The 23,180-nt window shown below is 39.9% G+C and overlaps 1 protein-coding gene across 5 annotated transcripts in view; it reads right to left on the bottom strand.

The window, feature by feature from the left end:
• Positions 1–23,180, bottom strand: part of LOC111143362 (GIPC PDZ domain containing family member 2) — a 79,998-nt gene that overhangs the window by 3,135 nt on the left and 53,683 nt on the right. For 3 of the 5 annotated variants that reach the window (XM_022497052.1, XM_022497055.1, XM_022497057.1), the window contains exons 4-5: positions 13,592–13,698; positions 7,372–7,453 (exon numbers count right to left, since the gene is read on the bottom strand). In XM_022497052.1, coding sequence (XP_022352760.1) covers positions 7,372–7,453; positions 13,592–13,698 — 189 coding nt within the window. Of the gene's footprint in view, positions 1–7,371; positions 7,454–13,591; positions 13,699–15,714; positions 15,727–23,180 lie in introns of all 5 variants that reach the window. The other 2 variants (XM_022497054.1, XM_022497053.1) reach the window with 2 other exon arrangements.

Below are 23,180 nucleotides of genomic sequence, written 5' to 3'. Positions count from 1 at the left end.
CCTGCCTTAAAAATACTTTTAAAAAGCAGTTATGAGGGCGCCTGGGTGGCTCAGTGGGTTAGGCCGCTGCCTTCGGCTCAGGTCATGATCTCAGGGTCCTGGGATCGAGTCCCGCATCGGGCTCTTTGCTCAGCGGGGAGCCTGCTTCCCTCTCTCTCTCTCTCTCTGCCTGCCTCTCCGTCTACTTGTGATCTCTGTCAAAAAAAAAAAAAAAATCTTAAAAAAAAAAAAAAGCAGTTATGAGTGAGGACGAATTGATTCCTTTTCATCATTATCCCTCTCTCTCTCTCTCTTACTCTGCCTCTGGCCTCAGCCCTGACCCAAAAGCTTCTGCATTTATTCTCAGTCTAAAAACAAATACTTCAAAGAGGAAGAAGACTTCAGTTCAGCTCCAGCCAAAACGTTTGGCCAAGTTTATTGCAACTTTTATATATGTTTTATATGGCATGCCAGTGCTAGCCAGGATATAGTGAAGCAAACATTCAGATACATACAGGCTTGATTCATAAACTTAGCTTGTGAAAAACAATTTGACAACAAGTACAATTAAAATCCTCAAAAATGTTCACATCCTAGGGGCACCTGGGTGGCTCAATTGGTTCAGCATCTGACTCTTGATTTCGGCTCAGGTCATGATCTCAGGGTTATGGCATCAAGTCCCTGAGACAGGCTCCATGCTCAGAGGGGGGTCTGCTTGAGATGCTTTCTCTCTCTCCCTCTGTCCCTCCCCACCCTGTACTTGTTCTCTAAAATAATAAATAAATAGGGGCACCTAGGTGGCTCAGTCAGTTAAGCATCTGCCTTCAGCTTAGGTCATGATCTCAGGGTCCTGAGATCAAGCCCCGCATCAGGCTCCCTGCTCAGTGGGAAGTCTGCTTCTCCCTCTCCTTCTGTCCCTGCTTGTGTGCTCTCAAATAAATATCTTAAAATTAAAAAAAAAAAAAAAGAAGAAGAAGAAGAAGAAGAAGAAACTCCTGACTGATCTTGAATAGCCTACTCAGTCTTTCATGCCCATCGGAACAAGTTCAGTGTCTTATGCACTGAACGTGCTGGAAGATGCACAGGAGGCTGCTTTGTAATTATCTTTAAATAATTTTTGCTCTGACACAGTTAACATATATTGGAGAAAGCAAAACCCAGAGGTCTGGTCCTGTAGCCAGGCTGTGGAAGAAGAGTAACCAAAACTTAAAGGTAAGTATTGCAAAAGCAGGACTCAAGTTCAGAATCTTGCTAAGTCTACCATTTTAAATATTTCCCATAGTCTCCACAGATAGCACTTATTGAGACAGTTACCTAAAGATTATACTAACATGTGGGTGATATACAGTCTAGCAGAGGAAGAAATAAGATGCACACAGAAGGTAAGAAAATCTACAGACCGTTCAGAAGCAAAAACTAACAGTGCAGATGAATGACGCTCTTAAATGCTGGGGGGACACAAGGACCACAATCATATGTTCACTGATGGGCAATGAGTCAGCCAATCTCTCGCTCACACACATACACATACCTACTTGACTGTAAGAAATAACTTGGTACATGGCTGTTTGGTACCTCGGGAAGCTCAGCAGCATTGTCTAGTGCACTGAGCCCAGGAATGATATATTCTGGACCTTGCCTACTCTGACTTGCAATCTCTGGCTTGGGTTCCTTAGTTCCTCAGTTATAAAATGAGAAAAATGATGGTCTAAGAGGCCCATACCACAACCTCCAACCACAGTCCAAACTCTGTAATCTCACTGATGTGCTCATGCTGGCACAGCAGAAAAGTAAAACTTCCACATTAAACACAGTCCCAGAGTTGGTCAGACCTCCAGGGATACAGTCCTACCTCTATTACCACTACCATTAGTACTAGCAATAATTATTAGAGAGCAATGCTAAAAATAATAATAGCTGTACCTATTATTTATGATGTAACAGGAACTTTATACATATTATTTAATTTAGTGTGTTGGTTTTAAAAACCTCTAAGGTTTTTATTACACATCTTTTACAAAGATGTGGAAATTAAGGTTTGAATTTAATAATGTGCCCAAAGGCTAAACTTTCAAACTTATGAAGTTAGGATTCATACTCCCAGTGAATTCACTATTTTTGTGCCTCTTCACAGTCCGTCAATAAACATTTACCAAATATTTACTCTAGAAGTACTGTAGTAGGAGCTGAGATTAAAAGCAATACAGTATCTGCCCTCAAGGAACTAAAATATCAGTAGTTCCTTGGGACACTGTGTTACATATGTATTTCTAACACCTTAATGAAGTGTTAGAACAAGTAACAGTAACAAAATTATCAATTAGGTCTGGTAAAAGTAACAAAATATCAATTAGGCAGCTTCATTAAGGTGTTAGAAATACATATGTAACAAAGTGTCCCATAAATCTTTTAAAATACAGTAATTTGCTATATGAATTTTCAAAGAAATTAAGACTGGAGCATGCATTAAAACATGCACAAATTTTTCCTAATGAATAAAGTATAGGGGCGCCTGGGTGGTTCAGTGGATTAAAGCCTCTGCCTTTGGCTCAGGTCATGATCTCAGGGTCCTCGGATCAAGCCCCACATCGGGCTCTCTGCTCAGCAGTGAGCCCGCCTCCCCCCGCCCCCCACCTGCCTCTCTGACTACTTGTGATCTCTGTCAAATAAATAAATAAAATCTTTTTTAAAAAATAAAGTATAAACACATATTTTGAAAATTCTTAAAGGAGAAGTAAACTGGTATAATTTTATCTTTTTTTTATTAAAACTGTATCTTTAAGAGAAAAGCAAAATGAAGCTTTTAGCAAAAAAAAAAAAGCACTTTTTATTAAGTCATATCACATTAATATGACAACTACTAAAATACTTTTCACCTATAATGGATCTGCAATAAAGTGTAATAATATTTAACACCTAAATGCAATCCAGGAAAAAAAAAAAAAAAAAAAAAATCCCCTGAAAGGATAGAATTGTTCTATCACATACAGCAACTAAGTGCTGACCTCTACTGGCCATTTTGAAAATACCTTTGTAACGTTCCCACAACTGAACTTCCACATCATTTATTAACAACAAATTTATTTTTGTGATATAGGGCAATCTATATTTCCCACTGAGTTTTTAAATACCTAAACTGAACTTTTAAACATAAGATACTACTGCAGATGAAAAATCTTGGCATAAAAAAATTCCAGAATTGAATCTCAGCTTTTAATTTGTTAGCTGACTTTGGGCAAGTAACCAAACGTCTCTGAATCTGTTTTCAAATCTGTAAAATGACACATAGCAGGATTGAATAAAGATTAGTCCTAAACACTGTTAACCATTAAATCTATAGTTGTATAGGGAGGTCTTTATGAAAAGTCTGTGGGAAATAAGTGTTAAATAAGTGTTCCATTTCAAGGAACTCAGACAGGAATCAAACATTAAAAACATGACCAATGTTGAATACGGTTTTTTGTTAGTGAAAACCTATTTCCAAAATCATTGGCTTTACCTAAGATGGATGACTTTCTACAGTATTCACTGTTTTGAATTCACAGAAGAAAGGAAATCATCCTAAGAAGAAATATAATTAACTCTATTAAAATACCATTGTATTTTTTAAAGGAGCTAAAAAAGATTTTATAAGAAAAAATTACTTAGAATCTATCGTTCAAATTTCTTTTCCACACATTTCTGACCTCTTCATAAATTAGAAATCCCAAAATTCTGACATGGCTAGGATGAGCTCCAAACTCCTAAACTGGTATCGTCAGGACATAGTATAGTTTGATATATAATTAACACAGTTGCCTTAAATATTCATAAGAAAACTTACAGGATACAACTTTTTCATTAAGTTACCTCAATCTCCTAAAATATGTTACAGGACTCAGAATCTTCCAGAATCCATTTTTCTCCCACCATGAATAACATTCCAAGGCAACACATGTTGGCACTGGGTCAGTAGAAAAGTCAGTTCACAGCCTAGCTCTACAACCAAATAAAGTCCTGTCATGTGCAGGGTTACTTCCTAAACTCATTTCAATTATTTTCCATTTTCAAGTGGTAAATACATCCCAAAGTTTTGTGAAGATAGTGTTTTGGTTTTGGTCATTTTATTGCATATTACCTTTCTCACTTTTTAATGTAAATTTATATTAACAACTCTGGAATAACATGATGTGGCTACAATTTGCCTTAAGACTTAACATTTCTGACAGTTAAGATCACAGAACAAAAACAAGCAAATATATTCATTTCTCTATTGAATCAGGATCACATTTGTGATTTCTATTTCATGCTAATCAGATCTGAATAATGACATAAATTCCTAATTTAACAATGATTGACATTCTTCAAATAATTACTTTCCTTAAACTTTACCTCCCTAGATGACTGATCACATTGCTAATCATGTATAATGATAATGACTTTCCATGTCATTGGAGGAACTTGCTACAGATGATTAATTAACTTTACAATGGGATTACAAGTTAATTTACAAGGAATTTGTGAGGTATGTTTAGTGCCCTGAATTTGTCAAAGTGAAATAAATGGATTCTTAAAGAACTGTTCCTTAATTCACCTAGAATTACTCCACTGTCCATTGTTCTTCCATGTATACTTATACATCCTTTTTTTTTTAAGATTCTATTCATTTATTTAATTGACAGAGAGACAGCAAAAGAAGGAACACAAGCAGGGGAGGTGGGAGAGGGAGAAGCAGGCTTCCTGCTGAGCAGGGAGCCTGATGGGGACATATCCCAGGACCCTGGGGTCATGACCTGAGCCGAAGGCAGACCCTTAACAACAGAGCCACCCAGCCACCCTGTTGTATACATATATAATTTTAATAACAAAAGAACAAAATTAATTTATTTAACTATTTCAATTTTATACTTAATTAACTATAAGGCCTATACCCAAAATTAAGATCTAAAGACTATTTTAAATTCTCCCCTTTGAAAAGTGTGGTTCTCCCAGCATGGAGGTTCCTCAAAAAGTTGAAAATAGAGCTACCCTATGACCCAGCAATTGCACTACTGGGTATTTACCCTAAAGATACAAATGTAGTGATCCGAATGGGCATATGCTCCCTAATGTTTATAGCAGCAATGTCCACAATAGCCAAACTATGGAAAGAACCTAGATGTCCATCAACAGATGAATGGATAAAGAAGAGGTGGTGTGTGTGTGTGTGTGTGTGTGTGTGTGTGTGTGATGGAATACTAGGCAGCCATCAAAAGAAATGAAATCTTGCCATTTGCGACAATGTAGATGGAACTAGAGGGTATTATGCTTAGCGAAATAAGTCAATTGGAGAAAGACAACTATCATATGATCTCCCTGATATGAGGAAGTGGAGATGCAACGTGGAGGGGTTGAGGAGTAGGAAAAGAATAAATGCAAGATGGGATTGAGAGGGAGACAAACCATAAGAGACTCTTAATCTCACAAAACAAACTGAGGGTTGCCGGGGGTGGGGGCGTTAGGGAGAGGATAGTGGGGTTATGGACATTAGCGAAGGTATGTGCTATGGTGAGTGCTGTGAAGTATGTAAACCTGGTGATTCACAGACCTGTACCCCTGGGGCTAATAATACATTGTATGTTAATTAAAAAATAAATTAATTAATTTTAAAAAAAGAAAAAAGTAAAGTGTGGTTCTCCTAAATCTGAGTTCATCAAAATCTAGCACTGATATGTTAGCTTCTGAATCTTATAATATTCAATTATACTGTTAGAAAACTTCTCAACTAAACAGAGATATATATTATTTTTCCAACCAATACTGCCTATTCTGCATTTAAGTGACTGCCATTGATAAATTCCCTTTGCTTTCATTTGCATAATTTTCATAGGCCCACCTCACTGATGCAAATCTGTGTCTTTCACACGCAAAAGGGTTGAGGAAAAGGTTTTATAGAAAAGTTTTAAGATGCTGTCTTTCTACAGGATAATCTCAGCTTTAACTTCTTGTCTGTGTGGAGCAAGTATCTATTATATACAAATTTTATACTTTGAATCAAGGAATTAGAAAAAAGAGCATCAATATTTCTTCAATTACAGACAGCGTCTGTATATCCACCATAGAAATTTTATTTTCAAAGTTCAGAAAGGCAAGAAAAATGTAAGAACAGACTCTATAAGAAAAAAGTAAGAATGAATGGAAGTAGAAGTGGAATAATGAGTTTCAAATATTCTACCTGAGCTAGAGTAAAATTCTTCACACCTGGTAGCAGGGAAACAGAACAGTCCAAGTGTTCGGCTTAAAAAAATGGATGAAGTACCTGGTCCACACAAACATACTCCATGCACACAGGGGTGCATGCAGACACGAAGCCCACCACGGGGCACAGTTACTGTTTCACCACCCAGCATCCCTCTGCCCTTCTCAAGGGCACTTTCTCCTGGCTTCTACCTGGGAGGGGCCAGGACTTTTCACCAGCTCAGGCCTAGGATTTCAGTCACTCTCAGCTCCAGAAGGAGAGCATCTGACCCAGACCTAAGCATCACCCCCACCACTACCACCTCAGTGAGCCCATCAGACCAGTCAGGGTCAATCCTCAGCATTTTGTTTGAATGACTTGGAAAAGGCCCTCCCCCTTTCCCATCACGCTTGACACTAAGGTATAGAGGATGGAACCATTGAAGGTGCCAAGGGACACTAGCGAGCCTAAAATGCAGCCTAAATGGAAAGAAGGGAAGCCACATCCTGGTGATAGCATGAGAACTCTGGATCTAGGCATTCTGGAAGCGAGGATCTACCTCTGAAGTTTTCAGGTATAAGAACCAAAACATTTCCCCTCTTTTATCCTATAAGTCAGTTGGAATTCAGTTTGTTGTTACTATTTTATTATCTGCAGTTGATAAATCAAGACCCTGATATCCTAAGGATGACATAAGAAATACCCATCAATTCAACTTCTCAACTGCCCTGATCAGTCTCACACCAGCTGAGTCCTTTCTCTTCCTCTTTCTGATTCATTGCTCACAGGCTCTCAGTAATCTATTAAGTGCACACAATATCATAACATATGATTTAATCAATGTAAATCTGATGTATCAAATACATTCCATACGTGTCATTTACAAAATCTATTCATACGTAACTTTTAAATCCATAAAACAAGCCTTTGAAGGAAGGCTATTATCATAGTTTATAGTTTTCAGATTAAAAACTGAAGTTTAGAAAAGTTGATTTGACTCGCAGCTAGTAAAAGGGTAAGGGCCAGGTCTTTATTCATTATTCTTTTATGTTTTATATCCTTATTTTCATTACATTTTTCTCATCACTTTCCAGTATTTACCTTGAAAAGTATCATTGAGTGTAAATGCAAGCAAAACAAAGAAGCACTAAATTCAATTAAGAAATGTAGAGACTTAAAAAATAGTATCATCTTACCTAAATCGATATCTTGAATTCCCATGTACAATTCAAGAAGATCATCAATCTTTTCGATTGCTTTTGTCTTGGTTTCGGAGGGCTTTATCAAAGAGAAGAGAAATGAGATATTTTTACATGAAATCTCTTGAATGTCAAGGCTAAGGGTAAGGGAAATCTGATGAGGAGCCAGTTCATGGTTGTATACATCAGCTCATTTGGATGGAAACAGATCTACAGTGTGCTCTGTAGCTCAATACAAATCCATACAGCAAATACTTATTTTTACTCTTACCGTTAAGTGTTATGGATTCAAAGAAAAAAAGCCAGAATAGAGTCTCCAAGTCTAGAAAGGGAGACAAATCTGTGAAAATAAATAACTATGTAATAATAAGGAAAAATTTTTCAAGGATGTAAGAGCCATCTCAGGCAAAGTAAATTTAAATATCTTAAGAGTCACAGAAGACTTGAGAAAGGGGACTTAAAAACTCTTTTCAAAGATACACTGGTGGAAGATAAGCAGGAGAGGACACTGCAAATAGAAGTATACAACAAGCATGCCTGGCTGGCTCAGCCGGTGGAGCATGTGACTCTTGATAGCAGGCTTGTGAGTTCAAGCCCCACAGTGGGTATAGAGATTACTTAAAAATAAAATCTTTAGGGGCGCCTGGGTGGCTCAGTCATTAAGTGTCTGCCTTCAGCTCAGGTCATGATCCCAGGATCCTGGGTTTGAGCCCCACATCTGGCTCCCTGCTCAGTGGGAAGCTTGCTGCTCCCACACCCCCTCTTCTGTTCCCTCTCTCGCTGTGTCTCTCCCTGTCAAATTAATAAATACAATCTTTAAATAAAATAAAATCTTTAAAAAAAAAAAGTATTGCAATTGATATGCAATGTCTTTGTGAGGTCACAGAGTCTGATAAAGAGTATAGCCAGGGGGGCACCTGGGTGGCTCAGTGGGTTAAAGCCTCTGACTTCAGCTCAGGTCATGGTCTCAGGGTCTTGGGAGAAAGCCCCACATCGGGCTCTCTGCTCAGCAGGGAGCCTGCTTCCTCCTCTCTCTCTGCCTGCCTCTCTGACTACTTGTAATCTCTGTCTATCAAATAAATAAATAAAATCTTTTAAAAAAAGAGAGACAGAGAGAGAGAGTATAACCAGACAGGACCAGATCTTAAGGGGTCTTGTGTGCCAGGAAAAGGGCTTTGGCCTTCATCTTGCAGATGAAGGGTCTCCAAAGCTTTCAATGGCTTACCCCAAGGTGACTCAAACACTTCTGAATACATACTCTTATTATTTGTTTATTTAATTTTATTGTATTGTTGAAATCACTTTTATGCCCAAGATGGATCTGCACTGTCCAAGGTGTCATGTTATCTTTTTTGTCCCTGTAAATGCTCTGCTTAATCAGAAACACAGTATAATCCAGTTGGCCAATCTACAAACACAAGCAAGCTCTGGGAGTTCTCACCCCAGACAAGACCCACTATGTGGGCCCAACCAGTCAAATATTTTCTATTTTCCTCTCACTTGTTCTTTAATCTTTATCCTATCAAAGCCTCTTGCCTTCTACCCCATTTTGCAATTCTATGAGACTGTTCACATCATGAATAAAGTTTGTTTGTATCACATAAATTGTCTTCTTTAATGATTCTTTTTAATTTTAATAACATTCTATTGTATTTGTTTACTTTCTAAAGTAAGCTTTATGCCCAACATGGGGCTCGAACTCACAACCCCAAGATGAAGAGCGGCATGCTCTATGGACTGAGCCAGCCGGGCACGCCTTCTTAAATTGTTTTTTAACAGTATGCATCTTTCATAAACTATACATATTACTATATGAATATATTGTAAACATTATAAAAAGACAAAAAATAGAAATGTTATAAGGATGCAATGATGAAACAATCATTTTGTTATTGTTAAGATTTTATTTATTTGAAAGAGAGAGAGAGACAGCAAGCAGAGAGGCTGAGAGGGAGGTAAAGGGACAAGCAGACTCCTCACTGAGCATGGAGCCCAACGAAGGGCTTGATCTCATGACCCTGAGATCATGACCAGAGCTGAAATCAAGAGTCAGATACTCAACCAACTGAGCCACCCAGGCACCCCAACAACAATTTTTAAGTAATTTTTGTGTATTAATGGTACCAAAATAATTGTGTTCTTCCTAAAACTATTACTAAAGATTTCAGTGAAAAGCACGATTGGATGCATTTTATCATTCTTTGAAAATCTTAGTTTAATGCTGGCAAAGTCTGGTTCTACATTCAGTTTAATACTTGGTTTTAAATGGCTTCCTAGCTGAAAAAGAAATTACCCAAAGATGTGAAATAATCAACTCTCAGTGCAAGTGCAGAATTCAAGATTAGCTTGTAAGAAATTCATAGTACTTTTAATACTGTTAAAAATATATGTTGCTTTGTGTTCTCCAAACTTATTAGAAATACGCATTTTGCTATAAATGTCAATTTTTATTTCCTTGTGGATTTTATTACAATTTTCTCATGTTCTTATTTATATGAACTAAGCCTTAAAAACAGTAACAGATACGATATACCACTCTTGCCTCCTTTATGGTATATTTTGGATGTGCTGTATAAAGCAAGTTGGTTATGCAAAGAAACTTGGATGTCCACCTTTGTATCCAACCATCCATACTGTAAGTTTTCATAACAAACATTAGTACTTTGTATACACAATCAAACATCAATACATTACCATTTTACCTCCTAAATAGCTCTTGATCTCATCACCTCTTCTCCACTCACATTCTGATTGCCTGGGTTCAACTCTCATTTTTTGGTATTTGCAGAAGTTTTCTAATTTTTCTCCCTGCCTGCAATCTTCACCCCCCTCAAATCTACCCTGCTTAACAATCCATCTGCTAGAAACAAGGAATTTTTCTAAAATGCAAAACTGGACATGTTGCTCTCCTCACAATTCTTAAATGGCTCCCCCATTTCCAAGACCTTTCCCATTCTCACCCAGGTCTCTCGCCCCCCACCAGGTCCCTCCACACTCCAATCCCATGGACCCTCACAAGGTTCCCCAAGCTCATCATTGTTTCAGGCCTAGAACATTCTTCTCCCCATCTTTAACCAACTCAATCATTTCTTCAGGATGGAAATTCCCCCACCTCTCTCTCTTCCCCCATCCCTGACAGCAGCTGATCAGCCCACCTCTGTGACATTAAACCTATTCCCTGGTTTTCAAAAGTTTCTTTCAACACCTCTTTCCCCTTAAAGGAGAAACAATGTCTTTACTTATCTTTGTATCACCAGCACCTGGACTGTGTCTGTCTCAAGTAACACCTACTGAATAAATTTATGAGGTATGCAGGTGGAATTCTTCCACAGTTTTCAGGATTTGTGCTGGGTTATAAGAGGGTGACTTGTTTCGAATCTATAAATTCTTTAGATAAGTCATTTAAAAAAAATTAACATGAGTACCAAACTAGCGTTTTCCTTTTATTACAAGCTACTTTCTTTTTTTTTTTTTTTTTAAGATTTTATTTATTTATTTGACAGAGAGAGTGAGCACAGGCAGATAGAGTGGCAGGCAGAGGCAGAGGGAGAAGCAGGCTCCCCGCTGAGCAAGGAGCCTGATGCGGGACTCGATCCCAGGAGGCTGGGATCATGACCTGAGCCGAAGGCAGCTGCTTAACCAACTGAGCCACCCAGGCGTCCCTACAAGCTACTTTCAATTACCCTATTTAATGAAACAGGCCATGCAAATAGGAATGGAGTTTTAGATGTTTATCTTTAAATGAATCTTTCCTACCTCCCCAGATAGATCTTCAGCTTCTCTTTCTCACCCCAGCACCTTATACATAGCAGGTGCTGTACACATATCAATTATACTAACTACTCAATGACCCTCCTTCTGAAGAAACATGGAGTTTTCCCCACTGCCTCTGCCTCCTCTTTAAGTGGTTTTAAGATCTGTCGTTTGTTCCTCCCAGCCTGGAATGGGAAGCAGTGGGCATTCTCCTGGCTCCCCCTGCCAGCTCCCTCTCACTGTTCTTCCATTCTCTTCCAGATTCCTTTCTTCTACGCAGGTTTATTCATTCACGCAGCAATATGTCTCAGAGTATGCAGGACACCAGGAAAGTAGAGACTCAGATTGGCCAAATGTCCCTGCCCTAAGTGTTTCACATACCTCTTCATATTTCATTTGCAAAATGCTTCTGGTCCTCCTAGGTCTCTTCCTTGCCTCCATGTCAATCCCTTCACTTACTACCCAGTACCCAGGAACCCAACTCAGAGTCTTCCTCTGGAATCTCCCCTGCTGACAACATCCTGGTTGACTCAAACATTCAAAAGCACAACCTCAGCTTCATGGTTCCTTGAGTGTCTGTTCCAACAAGCCATCCCCATGACTGACCCTAGATATCGTCACCCAACAAGCTCTGGGATCCTGCTCTGTGAAAATGGTCTTACTGTTCACTGGTCTCACTCTTCTGCTTTTCAAAAACATGGGGAATCAGTGTTTTTGGTTTTTTTTTTCTTATTTTCAAAAACATTGTTTTGTTTTTCAAAAACACAGGAGAATAGGAACACACAACTAGCCAGGTCTGGCATTGTACCCTCTGCCTGCAGGAACTCCCTGGCCTCAGACACAGGCCTGACGCCCCCTCTGCCTATAGGACAGCATCATCACCACTGTCTTCACTGGCTAAGCAGACCACCACTTGCCGCCTTGAGCCCTTACCCTGTCTCCCTTAACCCCTACTGTTTTCTCCTTCTACCTTTCCTCCCTCCATTTCTCTATTCCCCTTTTGGCATTTTTCACTCAAAAACTGACTGAGTCAATCACAAAACTCTATTATTCTCAAGTTTAAATGCATCATTTATTAATTAATTCAACAAAGGTGTGAACTCCTTTGATATGTTGGGTACTGTTCTAGGTGCTGGGGTGACAGCAGTGAACAAGATGTGAGCAAAGGAACTAAACGGACAAGAAACAAAGATACAATGTGTCCTATTGTGCTTAATGCTTTAAAGAAAATTAAAAGTAAGCAAGATTGGGCAGGGGGAAGGGTGGCAGGAATTGCTAATTATGCAAGATACTCAAAGGCCTTTTAGATAAGGTGATATGTGGAGAGAAACCTGAAGAAGTCAGTAGAGCCATGTCCCAAAATGGGCAAGGCATTCAGATAGAGGGAACAGCAGTACAGAGACCCTGAGTTGTGACGCATCCAAAGTATTTAGGGACAGCAAGGAGATCCATGTGGCTGAAGCAGCGTGAGCCAAGAGGAGAGTGGTGGGAAATTAGATCAGAAAAGAAATGCAGAGTCAGATCATGTTCGTCACTCTGAGAACTTTAGCTTTCATCTTGAGTGGCATGGGAAACCACTGGAGAGTGTGGACAAAAAAGTAACCACTTCTGTTTTTTAATTCTGGCTATTGTTCTGAGCACAGAGGGAAAGAGGGAAGGGTGAACGCAGGAAGACTGAATACAGGTGACTGCAATATTCAGGACAAGATGTAGGTGCCTTGGGCCAGAGTGATGAGGGCAGAGATACTGAGAAGTTGCTGGATTCTGGTCTATTGTGGAGGTAGACCCACCAGGGTTTGTTAATGAAAGGGACATGGAACATGAAAGAGAAGATTCAGAGATGACTACAAAATGTTTTACCTGAGGAGACTGGAGTCGTGAGTATCTTTCACTATCAAAATCTTAACTATGAGGGGCGCCTGGGTGGCTCAGTGGGTTAAAGCCTCTGCCTTCAGCTCAGGTCATGATCCCAGGGTCCTGGGATCGAGCCCCACATCGGGCTCTCTGCTTGGCGGGGAGCCTGCATCCGCTCCTCTCTCTGCCTGCCTCTCTGCCTAATTGTGATCTCTGTCTGTCAAATAAATAAATAAAATCTTAAAAAAAAAATATTAACTATGACTGCTACTACAGGTGGCCAAGAGACTTTCTCTTGGCCCTCAGAGCATTTTGGTTAAGTTTTTGAGCCAGTCTAGATGTTTACAGATTCTAGCAAACATTTTCTGCAGGTAGCTGAAGATGGCTATACATCATAATTTCTTCTCTTGTATCTATTTTCTACATTTCCTTCTTAAATGCTTTCAGTAACTTTCACATTGTTTAGGTAGGCAATGAATTAAAGACCATACTTTAATAGGGTATATGGTATTTTGTTTAACTTTGTGGCTTTACCCTTATTTCCAGCTCTAATAATCATGAACATCCACACATTTCCAAGCAGAATGGGAATTAAATAAACATAACCTACCATGTCTTCCATGGAGGCAGGACCCTTTGATCTCAGGCGAAGTGTCTTTCTTCCAGTACCAATTTTTTCTGCTGATGATTTTTCAGCTTTTGACCTTGGCTCTACTTCTACAAACAGGAAGAAAGGTATGTATACTCAGTTTCAACAGATTGCTATAAAAACAAATGTAGTTTCTATCATAAAACTATATATACAATTAGAGATCTGATAGAAGGTATGCCTTCTTATATAATTTCCTAAACAAAGTAAATTCTCCTGCCATCATTCTTATATTCCACATACAGTCTAGCTACAAAAAGAAAAGGGAACGATTTGAAGTGTACAGTTGGGAAAGACTGGAAATTATAAGGAATAGAAAGTTAGCTTTATTATAAGATTAAAGGGGTGTAAAGGAACAGGAGAACAGTGGCAAATGTTCAGCCAGACTTCCTTAAGGTCATGAAGAAGGAAAAGTCATGTCTTGATAGAAGAGAGGGATGGAGGTGCCACTGTCTGAGTACCTACCTTCTGCATGTCGTTCTATATACAAAATCCCATTTAATACTTCTATCAACCCAGGAGATAAGTTATAGCCCTCCTTTTACTGAAAAGGAAATTGAACTCCATAAGAAGCAGAGCAGGGATTCAAATCCAGGTCTTGTGACACCAAAGTCTGTATGCTTTTCCCAGTGACACTCCAACACTGTCCCTCTTGCAACCACAGGGACATATTCAGAGGTGTCATACTGAGAGAAGCAGGATTCTACAGAGGCTAGGACCAAGTTAGGAAGGAATTCCCCTCAGAAGGCAGGAGAAAGAACAGGAAGCAAAATATCCATGCAAAACCACTGCTTTCCTTAGGCCTGTTGTCTTTTATTTTTCTTTTGTTTTTCCTATGCACCAAGAGTCACCTCCTTCCCCAAGACCAAGTAGTAACATAAATGAGTGAAAGGCTAGGTAAGGTGGGGCCCGAGGATAACTCCAAGGTTCACAACCTTTCTAGGCCACTCTTATCATGCACTGCCCTGGGGAAACATAGGCCCTGCATAACTGGAGGGACATGTATGCAAAGAAACTGGATACTCAGAGTTCTCTACGAATCTCCTCATTTTTAAGTTTTGTCAAATAAGTCAAACTTTTAAAAACAACATATTGGCAAAAGTAAAAGATCTGGGGATCCAATTCTGGCCACAGGCTACCAATTTATAACTTTGCAAATATCCCCCAAGTACTGAGAACGCTATGTGGTAGCAGTTTGGGACAAGGGACAGAAATGGGGGCAGGGAGAGGCCATACGAAGAACTGTAGATAATGGAGCACCAACGAGGAACTACAGGATGCGCTGGTACATGCAAGTAGATAGTGAGACAGACGTCTCAAGACAGACATCAAGTGGACCACAGAAATGTGTTCTAACGGACTTAGAACCTAGAATAATTCTGGCCTTCAGCAAGTACTGTTTTACTACTGGGAATCTACTCCTAAGTGATTAAGGATCTTACATATTAATTGTAACCTGCATTTGGGGAAACAATCACCAAAACATAAAACAAGTCTTATTCTGAGAATGAAATTATTAAAATTATAAGAATGTCTATACAATTCATTATAAATGTACAAAAAAATATTAAAATTTTTACTATAAAAATTTAACAAAAACGCAACAAAGAAAAACCTGTGAGTGATGGCTAATGATGCTAATGCTAATTATGGTGCTCAGACAGTCTCCAGAGACTAAAGCTTTATTGGCAAGTCCACAGCATTTGCCCTGCCAGTCATACTATGCCCAAGGGAAGAACGAGTTAATGGAAGCAAGATGTTCTGCACAGAGTTTCCAAAAGAGTGCCCAGAGGAAAAGATGAGGTCAGTCTGTCATCAGCACTGCCCAGCAACGTATTCCCAGCTCTGAGTCCCACATAGACCTAAAGTGCTCAAGACAGTCTCAGCTTGGGGTTAAGCGTCTGCGTTCTGCTCAGGTCATAGTCCCACGGTCCTGGGATCGAGTCCTGCACTGGGCTCCCTGCCTCCTGCTGCTCTTGCCTATGCGTGCACTCACACTCTCTTTCCTTCGATTAAATAAAATCTTAAGAAAAAAAAGGCAGTTTCAGCTTAACGATACTAACCTTCAAGATAAACAACCTTACACCCCCCACTCCCTCTACGACACACACACACCACCGCAGTGACTTCACCAAGCAACCTACTCAGTGTAATCCATCTTCCCATACAAATTTCCTACAGGGTAGAAAATGAACTGCTCAGCTAACACCTGTGTTTTGGTCTCCCGCTACAAACACATTTCTACTTGTCAAGTATTACTCTAGCATTCTGACTTAACAAGTTTCTTAGAAGTTTAGTGAGCATGATATAACCCTGGAAAATTGAACACCTCTGGAAATAGTAAAAAAATAAAAGGTTTTTGAGATTTACAAAACTAAGCACCCAGCCTCTGGAATGTGGGAACTCTATCAGGGGATTGTCATCCATGCTGGAGAAGTCAGCCAACCCCCCAGATGACGGCTCTGTCTTGCCTTGCTCTTACTTGCAACACCAGTAGCTAGAAGGGAAAATGTAGAATGGAAGATTTTTTTTTAATAAGCTTTATTTTTTTAAGGCAATTGTAGGTTCACAGCAAAACTTAAAGACAGATTTCCCATATACCTTCTGCCCCCACATATGTACAGCATCCCCCATTATCCCCGTCCACCAGCACAGGGGTACATTTGTTACGATCAACAGGCCTACGCTGACATCGTTACCGGAAGTCTGTGGTTTACGGTAGGCTTCACTCTTGGTTCTGTACATTCTGCGGGTTTGGGAAATGTCATGACCTAGATCCACCACGACTGTAGCATCCAGAGTCGTTTCATTGTCCTAAAAATCCTATATGCTCTGCAGATTCACCCCAGCTTTCTTTTCAGTCATTATTTGTCAAACCATCCTTCTCCATTATAGAGTAGTTATCTCAAAATCAACCACTTGGTGGCACCAAAAGTTAAATTTTAAGTTCTGTCTTGGCCCAGGCTCCAGAAACCTGGCCTTCATAGCTGAGGAAACAGAAGCCACGCTTCTCTATGATCCTATGATTTAAGGATGTAAATCAACCAGTTTATACATGAAAACAGGCTAGATGGTCCTGTTCACCCACAGGTGAAAAAAAACAAGTTCTGGGGGCGCCTGGGTGGCTCAGTGGGTTAAGCCTCTGCCTTCGGCTCAGGTCATGATCTCAGGGTCCTGGGATTGAGCCCCACATCGGGCTCTCTGCTCAGCGGGGAGCCTGCTTCCCCCTCTCTCTCTGCCTGCTGCTCTGCCTACTTGTGATCTCTTCCTCTCTGTCAAATAAATAAATAAAACTTAAAAAAAAAAAAAAAAGTTCTGTACCTCCGTGCTGAGTGTTTTGAAGGTTGTGAATGTTTCTCTCTCATCTGGCCTACTTTTGGGGTGCTGGCCTCAGCATGTCTAACCAACCAGGCCAAGCCCTAAATCAGTCCCTTCACTTTCCATGAACAAGTTTACCTGGGGCCTCTCCTGGAGCCGAGTGAGGAAGGGATGAAGCTCATAAGGTAGACACTAGAAACCAGCCTGCAGCTGGCTAGAGTCACTAGACCCAGGGCTCCTCACTCGGCTGAAGCACACAGACTACCCGCCTGCTGGTCACGGAGGGCACAAAACACACAGTGTGTGGGGCGTGGCTGCTCCCACAGCTGAAGTGGATGGCACCAAGAAGCAGTCACATTTGTTCCCCAGCCCCTTTGGTAGAGATTGTATCTGTTACTCTAATTATGCAATTTAATTTAAAAGTACATGCCCTGATGAAAAAAATGTGAACCAAAGAGTTATTATTGCTAGGAAAAGTAGGTTAACTGCTTTGGAAAGATTCCATGAGGCCAAGATTAAAAAAAAAAAAAAATTAGGTGTGGGCAAGACAACACTAGATTATGAAAAATATCCTTAAACATTCAGCATTTCATATAACTAGTTTTTAAAAGTGAAACAGAACCCGCAGGCTTGCATTAAGGTTATAATTATAAAACTTCACAGAACTCCAATTTGTGTCCTCCGCTCCAAGAAAGGGGCTTTTATATTTAAAAAAAAAAAGAACCTAAAAGAATATATAAGTTTTAAAATAAAATGTTTATACACATTTGTATCATTCTTTATTATACTCCATTTTAAGTGGCATTTTCAAGGTAAAGTGGAGAAAATGGGAAGCAGAGAAGACAGAAAGAGATCTGTCTCTAGTCCTACCCTGACCTCTAGAGAAATAAGAGGGGCTGACAGAAACTAAAGCCCCGTTTTCAGAAGGAGCACATACAACATGGCCTAGATCCCCAAATGACCCAGGGTGACACAGTGGGGAATACTTCTGCACAGAACAAGGTCTGTTCTGGTCCCATGAGGGTCCTAGCTGGGTATGGGTAGAATACGGATCATCACTTTTCTAAGCAGGGACAGAGCCAGGATTTCAACAGGAGGTGGGCACAGGCAAACTCAGCTACATCCAACACTTGCTCAGGGAACAAGATGGACTTCAGAATCCGAAAATGTGAGTTTAAAACCCAGTTCTTCTGTTTACAAACTGTGTGAACTTGAAGAAGCCCTAATCCGGAAAATGAGAAAAACACCTAAATATGGTGTGGTTTTAAACATTCGCATGGCTAATGTATAAAATGTGCTCAGCCCGGTGGCCTGGTTCGTATTATAGAATGCTTCTGCTGATACATTTCAGTCTGGAGAGGAGAAATCTGCTCTTCCCGATCTCCCTCCCCACTGGAAGTATTTGCACTGGTTTTCTAAGAATGTTCAGAAAAACGTCACTTCAAATACAGAGGTCTCTTTTTTATTCTATTTAATCTTTTCCATAAAACTATCCTTCTCCCCACCTTCAGTTTACAGGAGGGTGTAAACAGCACATGCCCATCCCACGGCTCCACTCAGATTCTCCAAAGTGGCTGAGGTTAGACCCGGCCCCTCATGGGGGCACTCTGTATGGAGCCCCTCCAGCGTCCATCCCATTGGTCATTTTCTCAGTATCCATCAGTTATTTGAGGATCACTGTGGCTCATGGGAAGCTAACTGCTCCCAGCTTCAGGGATGGAAAACCTAATGGATTCCCTTCATCACAAGTCACTATTTCAGGGGTGGGCATGTGACCAAAGTCAGGTAAGCCAGAATGAACCTGAGGACTTTTGCTAGAAGTTCTGAGACAAGCACACAGTCCCAACAGTTGCTGACCACCACCTTGGGACACAGTGTCAAACTAACCTTAAAATGATACACAGAAAAAAAAAAAATGATACATGAATAATGAAGCAGATACCTCGGGCAGCAGTGCAGAAAAAAAGAGCAGGAAACTGAGTCCCGATCACATTATACAGGCCCCACAGAGTTTTGCTAATGTCAGCATCACTCATGGACAACTGATTTATAAGATTCTCTTTTCTGCACAAGCCAGCTTGGAAGGTTTTCCACTGTCTCCAGCTAATAGCCATCTCACAATGCAGAATTCTGTCTAAGCAGTAAAGCAACTTCTAAATAGGCCTTCCAATGCTTAGACACACACAGATGGAACTGCCTGTAAACAGCCTAAGTGCTCCCTACCCTATTTCCAAACCCCAACTCACACATGCACAAACGCACACTTCTTGGCACAACTGGCTAAAATCTAGCTTGTGTCCCAGAATCTAAAATTTTAACCTTACGTCCCTCTTTCCCATGTGTCCTTCCTCTCATCAATATTTCTCAGACTCCTTTAGAATAGCTGTGAGTTTTTGTTTCTTAATTCATCTGGTAGGATGCTGGGGCAGATGAAAAGAATGAAGTAAGTGCTACATGCACAAGGCAACAGTTGTCCACTGGGTCAAAAGGGCTGGCCACCTGTGAACCAACCCCACAAAACACACACACACACACACTGAGTTGCTCTTAACTGTTCCTCTGATGAGACTGAACAGTACATGACATTTATGGGAAATGGAATAACTGTGACCCAAATCTTGTTCCTTAGTTAGGAGGTCATTTAAGAAAAACTCAGCCTTGTTTTTAACACTCTTTGAAATTACAGGCAAAAATTAATGTGAACCTCTGGGAAGAAGGTTTGTAGCTTTAATCCAGAGAGGAATGTGTTACAAAAGAAATTACAAACCTCCTATTGGAGAATAGGAGGGCGAAAAACTTAAGTACTGGCTAAAAGACGTCAACCCTTTTAAATTTATTTTATTCCACAGTATGATTTCATCATAAGAATTTTTTAAAAATCAAGAGTTATTGTTTACTTTTATTACTGGTTTACTACATATTTTTCTACCAGCTTTCAAAAAAAAGGTATGAAAAGTACTTATAAAAACATACTTGGGGCACCTGGGTGGTTCAGTGGGTTAAACCTCTGCCTTCAGCTCAGGTCATGATCTCAGGGTCCTGGGATCGATCCCCACATCGGGCTCCCTGCTCAGGGGGGAGCCTGCTTTCCCCTCTCTCTCTGCCTGCCTCTCTGCCTACTTGTGATCTCTCTCTCTCTCTCTCTCTCTCTGCCAAATAAATAAATAAAATCTTTTTTTAAAAATCTTAATTTAAAAAATACAATGGAATATTCTACCACATTTCTAACACAGAACCATTTATAATATTAAAGAAAACTGTTTAAAATGAGAATAATCAGGGCACCTGGGTGGTTTAGTGGGTTAAGCACCTGCCTTCATTTCAGATCATGATCCCAGGGCCCTGGGATAGAGCCCTACTTCCAGTTCTCTCTCCCTGCTCAGGGGGAGCCTGCTTCTCCCTCTCCCTCAGCCTCTTGTCCCTGTCCCTGCGTGAGCGCGTGTGCCTATGCACACGCGCACACACACACACTCTCTCTCTCTCATGTGCACACTCTCTCAAATAAATAAAATCTTTTTTAAAAATGAGAATCCTATAATTAAAAATTATAAAGCCATTAAAGTAGAATGATTCAGTTTCCCTACTTCCTAGCCAGAAATGTTATCCTCTTTTTCTAAATAATTATTTTCTGGTTTTAAAAGTTAGTATGCTTATTTTATACTAAATATGCAAAAAAATACAAGAATCCTAAAGAAAGAAGTCAAACTCACCACCTAAACCATTAAATTTCAATATACATACACTGTAATTCATTTTTCTTCTACATTTAAAGATCATTTTTACAGAAATGGGATATTACCACCCATTATTTTTATAATCTGCCTTTTCATTTATCAATCATTTTCCATACACAAAAGGGATAATCTCCCTAACTTTTTCTGAAAACATACTCTTACCACAATTTTGAGCACAATTTGTTAGATCCATTTTCCTGTAATTATATGACAACTCTCATTGTACAAATACTCTGGCAGAATATGTATTGCTATAATTGCTGTTTTTCTAATAAGTTAGATTATATTCATTTTTTTAAGTTACATTATATTCATATTATTCAGCCATATTAAGGAAGCCACTTACATTTTAGCATCATTTTTTCCCCCTTCCTCCTACACTGTTATTACTAAGTTTAAGACCAGTTGAAAACAGGGGTTGCTGGGTGGCTCAGTCTGTTGAGCAGCTGTCTTCAGCTCAGGTCATGATCCCAAGGTCCTGGGATTGAGCCCTGTATCGGGCTCCCTGCTCCCTCTCCTTCTGCATGCCACTCTGTCTACTTGTGCTCTCTATCTCCCTGTCAAATAAATAAATAAAATCTTTAAAAAAAAAAAAGACCAGTTGAAGACAGTTATGTCTTCTATTCATGGTTGTTGTTAACTCCAAATGCTCCTGAAACATTATAGTTCTAAGAAACCAATCACTGTTTAGGGTTAGTGTCTGGTAAAACAGATTACAAAGTTCTTAGTATTGTGGATTATAATTTCTCTTTTCTCAATTAAAAATGTGAGCATTTAATAAATTTTCTTTTAATGACAGTTTACAACTAGAATGGAAAGAGTGCATATTTAGCCTGAGTCTTTATTCAGCTGAAAACACATTTATCAGTTACACTCCGTATTCATCTAACACAACTGCCACACCCCCAATAAAACAGAACTTAGCTCCTCATTTATCTTCTCCCATAGTAACTTTGTGGTAAATGCCAAACCACATCTAGCTGGAGAGAAGGACAGAACAAACTACGACATAAAAAGATGATTAAATGGCATGTTCTATCCCCCCGATTTATCATTGTGAAGACTTTAAACCTTTGCCAAAAAAAAACACATGAAAGAGAGTGCCACTGTCAGATAAAATGCAAAATATCAAAAGCTGAACATCTCTCACTGACTTGCCCCCAAACAATTTCTACATCCAAACCACCTCATTTCTAATCACTATTACAGGGCCTCCAAGGATAGACATCTTGGGAGTGACATTTGCTTCTCAGCATGCTCTTCTCTTCACTCTTCTCCTTTAAGCAGCATAGGTCCACCCCTAACCGCCATTTCTGCCTTGGCAATATTGCTCAGGCTTTTTTCTCTCCTTCAAACGCCTGCTGCTGCCTCTAATCCCAGCCCTTATCCCTCACTCAGGCACTGATACAGGAGCCTGCTACAGTTTCTCCTCTATAAAGTATGGTCACATTGTTTTTCTAGGCTTAATTCCCTAAAAATCTACTTCATCATATCATTCTTCAGTTCTAATACCTAAATGACTCCCTATTGGGCTCAAAAACAAGCTCAGATTCCCCACCTAGTTTATGGAGCTCTTCTTTAAAGAGCCCAACCACTCCATCTGCTCACCCACCTCCCTTCCAGCAACCCTCAGCCTACTGCCTATAAGGTGCCTGGGTGGCTCAGTCTTTAGGTGTCTGCCTTCAGCTCAGATCATGAGCCCAGGGTCCTGGGATCAAGTCCCACATCAGGCTCCCTGCTCAGCGGGAAGCCTGCTTCTCCCTCTCCCACTCCCACTCCCACTGCTTGTGTTCTCTTTTTCTCTCTGTCTCTGTCAAATAAATAAAATCTTAAAAAAAAAAAGTCTCCCATCATTTGTCTCCCTCTGTGTCAGGAGGGCACTTGAAGTGATGAGCACTGTGTGTTGTATGCAACTGACAAATCACTAGATTCTACCTCTGAAACTAATACTACAGTGTATATTAATTAAATTGAACTTAAATTTAAAAATTAAAGAAAAAGAACCCAGAAACTGCTTTTGCAACCTGATTTGCTCCAATTCCTACAACCTCTTCACTGTCCTGAACGCTTCCCCCAGAAAACCCTCCTTGTCTATACTTTTCTTTCCATCTACCAAGGCCAAGTTCAAATGCAATCTTCTCTAGGAATCTTTCTCAGTGAGTCCAGCCTACTCCTATCTTTCCCTCCTCTGAACACCAATTTAAATTTCTGGAAAAAATGGATTTAAAATTTTACTCCACAATTCTGGGTATAAGAAATGTCAGATTGAACCAAACTTTGAGACCCCCACTCAAGGCTTGGTGAGAAACTGACTTTTTGTATGTAAATCTATCTTCCTCTCTGAGGAACAAGAGGGCTAATATGCTCAATCCAACGCAAACCCTACTCTGAAACTCTATGTCCAATTCAATGGGTCCACTTGCAACCCAAGCCCAGGACACAGGTGTCCTTCACCTCAGATTGCAAGGCTGTGCACAGTTTTGTTTTGTTTTTAAGAT

This window comes from Enhydra lutris, unplaced genomic scaffold (assembly GCF_002288905.1).
Source record: "Enhydra lutris kenyoni isolate GAN:26980312 unplaced genomic scaffold, ASM228890v2 scaffoldscaffold9, whole genome shotgun sequence".
NCBI classification, from domain to species: Eukaryota; Metazoa; Chordata; class Mammalia; order Carnivora; family Mustelidae; genus Enhydra; species Enhydra lutris.
Note: the sequence above shows the minus strand (reverse complement) of the source record. Positions and strands in the feature narration are given on the sequence as shown.